This window comes from Theropithecus gelada, chromosome 9 (genome assembly GCF_003255815.1).
Source record: "Theropithecus gelada isolate Dixy chromosome 9, Tgel_1.0, whole genome shotgun sequence".
NCBI lineage: Eukaryota > Metazoa > Chordata > Mammalia > Primates > Cercopithecidae > Theropithecus > Theropithecus gelada.
The window spans coordinates 96,503,666-96,516,284 of NC_037677.1; the positions used below are offsets into that span (position 1 = coordinate 96,503,666).

General features: G+C 43.0%; 1 protein-coding gene across 1 annotated transcript in view; it reads right to left on the minus strand.

Moving 5' to 3' along the window:
* Positions 1 to 12,619, minus strand: part of DNMBP (dynamin binding protein) — a 124,964-nt gene that overhangs the window by 79,365 nt on the left and 32,980 nt on the right. The window contains exons 2-3 of the mRNA XM_025397447.1: positions 7,470 to 7,624; positions 4,940 to 5,062 (exon numbers count right to left, since the gene is read on the minus strand). Of these exons, the coding sequence (XP_025253232.1) occupies positions 4,940 to 5,062; positions 7,470 to 7,614 (268 nt within the window). The 5' untranslated portion in view covers positions 7,615 to 7,624. The remainder of the gene's footprint in view (positions 1 to 4,939; positions 5,063 to 7,469; positions 7,625 to 12,619) is intronic.

The window sequence follows — 12,619 nt, forward strand, 5'->3', positions numbered from 1 at the left end:
TTTTTTAGGATAGTCAGGGGCACTGGCCACCTGTTTTAATTCTTCTTCTAAGAGACAGACTTGTTTCTCAGTTTAAATATAACTCGAGGTCAGGCGTGGTGGCTCATGCCTGTAATCCCAGCACTTTGGGAGGTCGAGGCAGGCAGATCGCTTGAAGTCAGGAGTTCGAGACCAGCTTGGCCAAAATGGTGAAACCCCGTCTCTACTAAAAATACAAAAATTAGTTGGGGGTGGTGGCACATGCCTGTAATCCCAGCTACTCAGGAGGCTAAGGCATGAATATCACTTGAACCAAGGAGGTAGAAGTGGCAGTGAGCAGAAATTGCACCACTGCGCTCCTGCCTGGGCGACAGAGTGAGACTCTGTCTCAAGAAAAAAAAAAAAAAAAAAAATATATATATATATATATATATATACACATATAAACTCAAAACACTAGCAATAGTCCAAAACAATTACATAGTTTCAGGAAAAGGAAGAAGGGTGACACCTGCTGGAACAAAGATTAGTGGTTCTGATTTCACATAGAATCTCTCTGGGAAAAGACACACAAAACTTCACAGAATTATCCCAGAAACAAGATACCCAAAGCACATCAACGAAGCCCAGGCGCCCAGGTTAAGACTAATAAGAAAGCTAGCATTTACTGAGTGCTTACCTACTGCCATATGCTTTCCATGTACAACCTCATCTAATCCTCACAATCACCCTGATGTAGGTATTATATTATTATCCTCATTTTGTAGATAAGAAAACTGAGGCTGAGAGACTTAAGTAACTAGTCCAAGGTCACAGCTATTAAGTGGCGGACTTGGATTTAAACTTAGGCCTGTCAGAATTCTTATCCCCTAAGCTATACTGCCTGCTCTAAATACATATAGACACCTATAAATTACATACATATTTTTTCTCTTATTAATCCTAATGATACTTCTTAAAGGTAAGTAAACAACAACGAACTAAAAAGGCATGTGGTAAAACACAACAGATCTCAAACATTATCCCACATACTTTTTCTTTTTGAGAAGGAGTATCACTCTTGTTGCCCAGGCTGGACTGCACTGGCGTAATCTTGGCTCTCTGCAACCTCCACCTCCCGCGTTCAAGAAATTCCTCTGCCTCAGCCTCCCAAGAAGCTGGGATTACAGGTATGCAACATCATACCCAGCTAATTTTGTATTATTAGTAGAGATGAGGGTTCTTTTTTTTTTTTTTTTTTTTTTTGAGACGGAGTCTCGCTCTGTCGCCCAGGCTGGAGTGCAGTGGCCGGATCTCAGCTCACTGCAAGCTCCGCCTCCCGGGTTCCCGCCATTCTCCTGCCTCAGCCTCCCGAGTAGCTGGGACTACAGGCGCCCGCCACCTCGCCTGGCTAGTTTTTTTGTATTTTTTTAGTAGAGACGGGGTTTCACCGTGTTCGCCAGGATGGTCTCGATCTCCTGACCTCGTGATCCGCCCGTCTCGGCCTCCCAAAGTGCTGGGATTACAGGCTTGAGCCACCGCGCCCGGCCGAGATGAGGGTTCTATAATGTTGGCCAAGCTGGTCTCGAACTCCTGACCTCAGGTGATCCACCCGCCTAGGCCTCCCAAAGTGCTGGGATTACAGGCATGAGCTACCCTGCCTGGCTCCACATACTCTTAAGGGTTTCCAAATCCCCTCCTGACATATTCCATCATCAACATTTCATTTACAGACACACTGATCTAATGGAAAAAGTGATTTTCAGTCTAGGATGTTGAAGCGCCATCCCAAACACTAGACTTGAAAAACAGGAAGCCTAGATGCAAGTCTGATAAACTGTACCTGGCATAAAACAATACTTTCATTTTTTAGTGATTTTGTTTCCCACCAGTAAAATTAATACCTGTTGATGTGACTTGTCATGTATAGAAAAGAGAAATTAAAATAATTTGTGTCACAAGCTAAGTTTCCCAGAAAAAGACAAATTGCATAGGTATAACTAACTTCTCCATCCTCAAAGGTTTGTGTTTCCAAATTAAAAGACGGAGCTAAAAAAGACGTGAAAGGCATAGAAGGAAAGCTGACCGGTCAGTGTGTTTACTGGCAGTAGATTATCACAGAGAGGAGAACAAGATAAAATCATGGATAATTAGTACATCTGGTGCTAGTCTCTCTTTCCCAATGTATCCCCCTGCCCTGCATCCTCTTTCTTTGGATTTCACTTACATCTTTAAGCTTAATAGGCTTAATTGGTTAAAAGGTAGTCAAGATAAAATCTACAGATTCCAGGTCCTGGCCTGAACTTGAGTCAGTCTTCGGACAGGTGACTCATGATGCCAGGTTCTTTCTGAGAATCTCTCGGATGGCCATCCTTCCTAAGAAAGGTCCACGCTACCCACACCCTCTGAACAGCTCAGCGGAAGCCACTGCACTCTTGTCCTTTCTCCATTCCATCAGATATGGACTACAGACTCCACTGGCAGAGCTATGAGTAAGGACAGATAGGGTACCTGCTATAATCTGTTAATCTATTTCTGTCTACCTTCCCAACACTGATTAGCAAGAAAGTATACAGAACTGAGGTAGATACTGAGTATAAAGTGAAGTGCAAGAAACCCTCAAAACAACAGAGCATGGTGGCATTTTCTCTTATTAATCCTTTCTTTTTTTGAAACAAGGTCTTGCTCTGTTGCCCAAGCTGGAGGGTAGTGGCGTAAACACAGCTCACTGCAGCCTCAACCTCCTGGGCTCAGGCTCTTGCCTCAGTCTCCTGAGTAGCTGGGACCACGGGCATGCACCCCTGGTATGCACCACCATGCCTGGCTAATTTAAATTTTTTAATTTTTTTGTAGAGACAAGGTCCTGCCACGTTGCCCAGGCTGATCTCAAACTCCTGGGCTCAAGGGATACTCTTGCCTTTGGCCTCCCAAAGTGCTAGGATTACAGCCATGAGTCACTGTACCCAGCCTCTTATTAATCCTTATGATCCTTCTTAAAGTTAAGTAAGGTCTGTAATCCCAGCTACTCAGGAGACTGAAGTGGTAGCATCACTTGAGGCTAGGAGTTTCAGACCAGCCTGGGCAACACTGTTGAGACCCTATGTTTTAAAAAAATAAAACGAAATTTGTGTAATAAAAAATAAATAATCCCAGCACTTTGGGAGGCCGAGGTGGGCAGATCACAAGATCAGGAGTTCGAGACCAGCCTGACGAATATGGTGAAATCCCATCTCTGCTCAAACTACAAAAATTAGCCGGGCGTGGTGGCAGGCGCCTGTAGTCCCAGCTACTCAGGAAGCTGAGGCACGAGAATCGCTTGAACCTGGGAGGCATCGGTTGCAGTGAGCCGAGATCGCGCTACTGCACTTCAGCCTCGACAGAATGAGACTCTGTCTCAAAAAACAAATAAACAAACAAACAAAATAAAACAAAATTTAAAAATAAAGAAATTCTCAAAATAGATTTTGAGGATTAAGGTCAAAATTCATTATTCCATTCTTATCACTAAGGGTTACAGAAGTTTGCTAAGTTTTTCTGGGCGGGGGGGGTGTGTACATAATTTAAGAAGTCAAACCTGTCCCTTTTGTGCCATATGCCAAAGAGCAAGTCATATTAATAACACACCTAATAACTTCTACTGTTGAGTCATCACAAAATTGGATTGATCAGAAGCTTCTGTCTATGGAACACTACTGGTTTCTCTGTTTATGCAGAATGGACTTAAGGATACTTGCTGAAATGGTTTATAGTTTATAGTTCATTCATCTCATCAGAGTGCAAGAAGGGAGAAATACTTGGAAAATCACGGAGAGACAGCTACGACTACCTGTTTTAATGTGTATTTATTTATTTATTTTTGTTTTTTGAGACAGGGTCTCACTGTCACCCAGGCTGGAGTGCAGTGATGTGATCATAGCTCACTGAAGCTTCCAACTCCTGGGCTCAAGCGATCCTCTTGCCGCAGCCTCCTGAGTTGCTAGGACTATAGGTGCATACCACCATGCCTGGCTAAGTATGACTACCTGTTTTAAATCACTTCCCTTTAAACTCGCTCTGATGAGGCAGTAGTAAAATGGGGATGTCTTGTACCTGTCTCTTAATTTCCATATCAAAATTCCTGCTCTACTATTACGCATTAATAAATGGTAATATTGTTAGCAAAGCCATATCCAGTTTTTTTCTTTTTTTTCTCCCTCCCCCCATGCCCCATATCAGTTTTTAAAAGAAAAAAAAGAGAAATAAAGCCTGAAGTTGGTCAGGCACAGTGACTCATGCCTGTAATCCTAGCACTTTGGGAGGCTGAGGCAGGCAGATTGTTTGAGCCCAGGAGTTTGAGACCAGCCTGGACAACACAGCAAAACCGCATCTCTACCAAAACTACTAAAAATTAGCCCAGCGTAGTAGCATGTGCCTGTGGTCCCAGCTACTCAGGAAGCTGAGGTAGGAGGACTGCTTGAGCCTGGGAGGCAGAAAGTGTAGTGAGCTGAGATCGCACCACTGCACTCTAGCCTAGGCAACAGAGTGAGACTACTTCCTCAAAAAAGAGAGAGAGAGAGAGAGAGAGTGAGAGAAAGAGAGCGCGCATGAGCCGGAAGTGTGGTTACAGCATGGGGGCGGTGGAAAGATAATCCTGGACTTAGAATATGATGAGCTCACATTCTGAGGCCAAGACTTCTCACCTTTAGCCAACAGTCTTTGAATTTTGCTCTCATTATTTATAAAATACAGTTAATAATCCCCACTTTCCTACCTCCCAGGTCTGTGCTGAGGATCAAGTGAGAATATATTTGTGAGAAAATACTACGGAAATTGTAAAATGGTACTAAACTACAAGGCATCATTATGTCCAAGCTACTTTGGTATTGCCGAGGACTCTCTAGAGGTTAAGCCACTTCACAAATTCAAAAAGGATCTGGTTGTTGAAGTGGGCAGACTCCAAAAATCGAATTTCAAATAGTCTACTATTTGATGAGCAGCTTACCTCGATGGAGGGGAAGACTATCCAATTCTTGGGATGTGAATTCACAAATGCACACAAACAGCCTCTCTCCCTCTTTTAGACTGGGAATGGTCACAATTTCCACAAAACTGCTGGGGAACTGTCCTGAAAATGAAAGCAAGCATATTAAATTTTAATACTGAAATTTCTTTTTCCATCTGTGTATAAGGACAAAAACTTTTCTTCTGAGTCCATGTATAGACCCTAACTTGAAAACTCTGTGAAAACTCATAATTGGAGAATCTGTTGGAGAGAAGTATAGTGCACAAAACTAGATGCATGCAGAACAGAGAGAATGCAATTCAATTCCATACGCATTTACTGGGGGCTGCTATATGCAAAGCACACCACAGAGGAAAACATAAGTAAGATAGTTCTGGTCTTCAAAGATCTGAAAACCTAGTTCAGACAAAAAGTCGAATTCAGACACAAATAATAATTCAATCCTGAAATCTGGTATCACAATGTAAGTACACAAATTGTCACGGAAGTTCAAAGAAGGTAGGTAATAGGTCAGGAAGAACATAAAAAACTTTACGAAAACAATAGTATTTGAATCTGAAGGTGGATAAGGTTTTAATTGGTGATGGTAGAAAGACAGGGCCTGCCAGTTGAAAAGTATCAGAAAGTCTGATTGATTTTACCTTCTATCTCTGGGTCTGTTTATCTCCAGCCCCACCACCTTGGTCCACGCCATCACCATCTCTCACCTGGATTACTGCAGCAACCTTCCAAATGCTTCCCTGCCTTCAATTTTGTCCCTTTCTATCATTCTTAAGTCTGCACCAGTGAGTTTTCTAAAATTCAAATCTGGTAATGTTCAAAGCACTTTCAGGGTTTCCCATTTCCTTCACTCCTTACCATGGCATACTCTGTCTCCCATGATCCAGCTTTTGCTCATCTCTCCAGCCCACCTTTCCCCCTCAACCACTCACACCTCACGCCCTACTAAACTTCTCTAGGTCCCCTGTGTTCTCACACTCCAGGGACCTTCAACAAGCAATCCTCTCTGCCTACCATCTTTGCCTTGCTAACTCCTTCTCATCATTTTTGTCTCAGCTGAGATATCATTTCTACTGGGAAATAATTTATTTATCTCTCAAATGTGGATTAAGTGTCAACAGAGTGTGCTCGAAGGACTCCAACCCAGACTTACATAAATATGAATATATGCAAGTTAAGGATTGGATTAACACAGAGGCATGTGGTATGGGAAAAGCTTCCACCCTTCCCTAGGCTAATTAATGAAAGAAATCGAAGTGAACATGTATCTTACAGAATTGAAGAAAGCTAACCAGGTGCATGGAATGTGGGAGGTAGCTAGCATGTAGGAGGGTAAAGGATAACTTTAATAAATTTGGGCCAGCCATGGATCCAGGAGGGAATGAACAGGATGAATCATGCTCCTTTGAAGAAAATGAGAGAAAGATCACTTCTCAGCCTTTTGCCTAAGATCAAGGGAAGAATGAAAGAAAGGGTAGAAAATGTTCAAAGAAGACAGCCAGAGAAAACAAGGTGGAGAGCACCTTGTGTTCCACAAATCATAAAGCTGGTTATGAAAAGCAGTAGTAAACAACAGGGTTCTGAAGAAAGGAACAACACATATTTTGAGAAGAGGAACACTGAACACAAAGGATAAAGACCCGGGAAGGGAAAGCGGGGGAAAGGGAAAGACTTGGATAGAAACCTGGGTTGGGGCAGCTGGTATCCAGCAGTGCAGCCTCTTGAAGGAAGCAACACAGAGAGAGGGAATGGTAACAGAAATCTTCCCCTAACTGGTAGAGACCACATATGAATACAGAAAGAAAACACAAAAGAATTCTGAAATTTATTGACTTGGGCTTCCCACTTAGCTAGCTTTCTTTTCTTTCTTTCCTTCCCTTCCTCCCTCCCGTCCTTTCTTATTTATTTATTTATTTATTTATTTATTTATTTATTTATTGAGATGGTGTCTTGCTATGCTGACCAGGCTGGTTTCAAACTCCTGGTCTCAAGCAATCCTCCCATCTCAGCCTCCCAAAGTGCTAGGATTATAGGCATGAGCCACCGTGCCCAGCCTTTATTTTTATTTTTATTATTTATTTATTTGAGACAGAGTTTTGCTCTTGTCGCCCAGGTTGGAATGCGATGGCACAATCTCAGCTCACTCCAACCTTTGTCTCCTGGGTTCAAGCAATTCTCCAGCCTTGCCTCCTGAGTAGCTGGGATTACAGGCATGCACCACCACAGCCGGCAAATTTTGTATTTTTAGTACAGACAGGGTCTCACTATCTCACCATGTTGGCCAGGCTGGTCTTGAACTCCTGACCTCAGGTGATCCACCCACCTCAGCCTTCCAAAGCGCTGGGATTACAGGCATGAGCCACTGACCCCAGCTAGGAATAATTTCCTTTCTTTCTTTTTTTTGAGACAGGGTCTCACTCTGTCGCCAAGGCTGGAGTGCAGTGCTGGCCTTTATTTTTAATATGGAAAGAAGTCAGGGCCTGTGGTCCATTATGAGTCTCTTACTTACCTGTAACATCCTCCTTCTTTCCTAGAAGCCAAAATTCATCCACCACTGCCAGCACCTCAATAACATCTCCCACGAAGAGCGGCAGTTCTTCTGACACGCTAGGGCAGAAGTCAAAAATGGCTCGAACCACTGAGCCAGCCTCCATGTTTTATAACCTGGAAAGAAAGATCAAGAGAAACAGAAAACATCAATATTTAAGACACTGCAATATAGATCTATTTCTTGGGAATGATAAAGCTTAAGATATAAATATTCTTAAAATGAAGCCAAAGCTAAGCAAATAAGTTAGTACTTCCTATTTTATTTTTGAGACAGGGTCTCACTCCCATCGCCCAGGCAATCACGGCTCACTGCAGCCTCGACTTCCGGGGCTTAGGTGATCCTCCCAGCTCAGTCTCCCAAGAATTTTGGGCTACAGGCATGTGCCATCATGTCCAGCTAATTTTTGTATTTTTACTAGAGGCAGGGTTTCACCATGTTGCCCAGGCTGGTCTCAAACTCCTGGGCTCAAGCAATCTGCCCACCTTGGCCTCCCAAAGTACTGGGATTACAGGCATGCTCCACTGTGCCTGGCCTCATATTTTAAAATATCAAAGTTACTTCTCATTTCTTTTTCCTTTTCTTTTGCGGGGGGGACAAGGTCTCGCTCTATCACTCAGGCTGGAGTGCAATGGTGTGATCATAGCTCACTGCAGCCTCCAGCTCCTGGGCTCAAGTGATCTTCCTACCTCAGCTTTCTGAGTAGCTGGAACTACAGGCGCACAACACTGTGTCTGGCTTTTTTTTTTTTTTTTTTTGAGATGAAAACTCGTTGCATGTTCCACGCTGGAGTGCAGTGGCACAGTCTCAGCTCACTGCCACTTCCGCCTCCTGGGTTCAAGTGATTCTCGAAGCTCAGCCTCCCAAGTAGGTGGGACTACAGGCATGCACCACCACGCCCAGCAAATTTTTGTATTTTTAGTAGAGACGGGGTTTTGCCATGTTGGCCAGGCTCATCTCAAACTCCTGGCCTCAAGTGATCCGCCCATCTCAGCCTCCCAAAGTGCTGGGATTACAGGCGTGAGCCACCATGCCCGGCCTGTTTTTTTTTTTTTTTTTTTGTAGAGATGAGATCTCACTAGGCTAGTGTTGAACTCCTGGCTTCAGTGATCCTCCTGCTTCGGCCTCCCAAAGTGTTGGGATTCCAGGCATGAGACACCACACCTGGTCTAATTTAAAAATAATAATTCCCTCATATATCTTTCATTTGGCCCTCAAAGGAATTCAGGAATTACGAAAAAAAAAAAAAAAAAACCTAGACCTCACAGTGATAGAAAAGATTCAAGTCAGCAAATGTAGGATTTTCAGAATGCCTGAAGAGGGCAGTAAGGAAATTAACATTTTTAAAGCACCAGACAACATGGTAATTTTAAAATACAATACTTTAAAAAGCAGGGATTTTAAATATGGCATTCCCCATAATGATCTTAAAGATTAGGATACTAAGGCTCAGTATAGTTAGAAAACATTGTTTGTCCAAGATCACAGCACTCACAGCAGCAGGGCCGGGACTTAAACTGAGGGCATTCTGGTTCCTACCTACTGAGACTATCTGCAAACAAATGTACCACAACCTGAAGAACAGCAGCAGGACCATGCCTCAAAGGTCTAGATGGAAAACCTATTGGGGGCTGGCGCGGTGGCTCGCACCTGTAATCCCAGCACTTTGGGAGGCCGAGGTGGGCAGATCACCTGAGGAGTTTTGAGACCAGCCTGGACAACATGGTGAAACCCCGTCTCTACTAACAATACAAAAATCAGTCAGGCACGGTGGTGGGTGCCTATAATCCCAGCTACTTGGGAGGCTGAGGCAGGAGAATCACTTGAACCCGGGAGGCAGAGGTTGCAGTGAGCCAAGATCACGCCATTACATTCCAGCCTGGGCGACGAAGTAACACTCCATCTCAGAAAAGGAAAAAGGAAAAGGAAAGGGAAAACCTACTGAATGGCTCATGTCTGTAATCCTAGCACTTTGGGAGACAGAGGCTGGAGGATCAATTGCAGTCAGGAGTTCAAGACCAGCCTGGGCAACACAGCAAGACTTCATCTCTATTTTATTTTTTTAAAAAGTTAGAAAAGTAAAAATCTGTAAGAAAGGAAGAAAGGACTATGTAGATGGCACCTCCAGATAACATTTAGCATCCTATGCCAGATCAAGTATGTGTTCTCAGTTCACAGAAGTTAGTGCCCCAACCCCGGAGAGAATCCTTGTACTGTTACGGTGTCTGTGCTGTAACAGGACGATGTGTCCACTACCTTGATGCATGTGGCTGGGGAACCGAAGTATGTACTGAAGCAGCAGAAAGACAGGACATAAGTAGTGGACATCTATCCACCTGTAGACAATCAGCCTTGATGACAGCTACATTTCTCCCTAGGTCTCTTAAAAGAACAGCTGAAGATCACCAGGGTACCCAGGCCTGAAATCTATTTTTCTTTTCTTTTCTTTTTAGAGATGGGGTCTTGCTCTGTTGCCCAGGCTGGAGTGCAATCATAGCTCGCTGCAGCCTTGAACTCCCGGGCTCAAGTGATCCTCCTGCCTCAGCCTCCCAAGTACAAGTCTATTTTTCTTTAATCAGCTCAAGTACTTATTTGGTCTTGGAAGAGATGAATGAGGACTCTAACTTCCATCTCACACAAAACCATCATCACATCAAAAAGCATGAAGTGCCTAATTACAAAAAAAGAAAAGATGGTGGTAGCTCTGTTAATTTTATTTATTTATGAGACCGGGTCTTACTCTGAGGCCCAGGCCGGAGTGCAATGGCTCACTGCAGCCTTGATATCCCGGGCTCAACCAATCTTCCCACCTCAGCCTCCTGGGTACCTATGGCTACAGGTATGCATAACCATGCGCCGATAATATTTTTGTATTTTTTTGTAGAGACAGGGTTTTACTATGTTGCCCAGGCTGGTCTCAAACTCCTGGGCCACCCACCTTGACCTCCCAAAGTGCTAGGGTTACAGGCAGAAGCCACCATACCTGACGTCTGTTAATTTACAATCCAGCAAGGTGCGGTGGCTCACGCCTGTAATCCCAGCACTTTGGGGAGGCCAATGCAGGTGGATCACCTGAGGTTGGGAGTTTGAGACCAGCCTGACCAACATGGAGAAACCCGGTCTCTACTAAAAATACAAAGTTAGCCGGACGTGGTGGCATATGCCTGTAATCCCAGCTACTCCGGAGGCTGAGGCAGGAGAATCACTTGAACCCAGGAGGCAGAGGTACAGTGAGCCAAAATCGCACTATTGCACTCCAGCCTGGGCAACAAGAGCAAAACTATGTCTCAAAAAAAAAAATTACATCCAAGAAAACACTGATGTGGATAAACATATTAGGCATATAATAAATCATTGAGTATATTAATATGGAATACCTAGAAGATGCTAATAAATCATGCTACACAATCAAACATTACGTATTTAATTTTTACTGTCAAGCAAAGGTAGGTTATCTTTGTGTTACTTATTACAGACTTTTTGTCTATAAGATGACTTGAGTCCACAGTGGAAAAGAGAAGTGGTAAGTGGGTATTTCCCACAGATGCTACTCACACATTTTCTCTAAGTATTGCCAAAAAAAAAATCTAATTATAATTACATGCTGAGGAGGCAGCATATACGAATGTAAAGCACTAGGCTTCTGGAATCAGAGAAACCCAGGTCCACAGCCCAGCTCCACTATTTATTAGCGATTTCACCTTGGACATTGTACTTAAACTCTCTGGGCTTCAGTTTCCTCATCCAGAAAAATGGAGATAATCATACTTTCATAATAATCATCAAGACTATTAAAGTTATAACAGTGCCTAACATTCATTGAGTACTTCCTAGGTACATGCATTGTACCACGTACTTCCCTGAGTCCTCGCAAGGACCCTATTATATGTTATTGGTTCCCATGTGGCAGGTGGGGACACAGGATCAGAGAGATGATAGCTGTCCAAGGTCACATAGTAAGTCAGAGGTGTAATGGGAAACCAAATCTGTGTGTCTTCAGAGCCTTAACCAGTATGCTAACAGTGTGAAGGCACCTAGGTCAGGGCTGGTATAGTAGCTGCTCAATAAATGTTAGTCATTATTACAATGCATCATTTCCATAATCAACTGCAAGCTCAAATTTGTGTCACTGCTATAGCATTTCCAGAGAATGTGCTATTTCAAACATATAAACACTACAGAGCTTACCATTTCAACATGTCAAAACCTGGTTAACTTTGATTGTTTAAAAATAGACACACTCCAGACTTCCCTGACTTTTTTATTAGAAAAACTTGAACATGATTTACTCTTTGGCTGATGGGTCCAAGTTCATTATTAAGACTACACATTACTGTATTAAGCTGTGATACACAATATCAGCACTGTCTATCTTTCAGGCCTTTCTCTTTCAATGTCAGCCTACCCTCTGCTCTCCTCCCTCAACTTTTCCACCCCCTTGCTACATTGCTGCTTATGATCTGCTATGGAGGGGAGACCACACACACACTATCAAAATTATATATAGTTCCCAGATAAATAAAAGTAAACAAGCTCTAAATGTGAGGCTAACAAACTCTGCTGTGGTGGGAAAGGACACGTGTTCATGGTAGAGGTTTTTCAACAGTTATTTTTATGTGCACTGAGGCCCCTTTCTTACTTTCTGGCTGTCTTCCAGAGGACTGAAGTTGCCAGATGTCAGATTTCCACATATAGGTGGCGTCCTAAGTATTTTTTTTTTTTAATAAAAACACATAATATCTTGCAAACTTCTTAGCCATCTAGATGGTTATATGTTATCAGAACAATTCCTTAACCTTGGGCCAATGTAGATACTATTTTTCTCCTTATACTACATTTTCTCAAATTTCATCTATCAGACTAAATATATCTAATTATCTAAAATATCAAGAATTAGCATAAGCCCCATATGATTACTTAGAGAACTACCCTATTACACAAAGGGAGTAATGCTTGTAATCTGAAAGAGTTAAAGCTTCTCCCAGAGAACCTTTCACTCTACCAGAAAATGACTCAGAAGCAGAGGAGAATCTGGCTCAATAAACACTTTTACTGACTGACCTCCTACTCCACTGGAATAAGTGCGTAATCGCTGAGGAGCACACACCCCA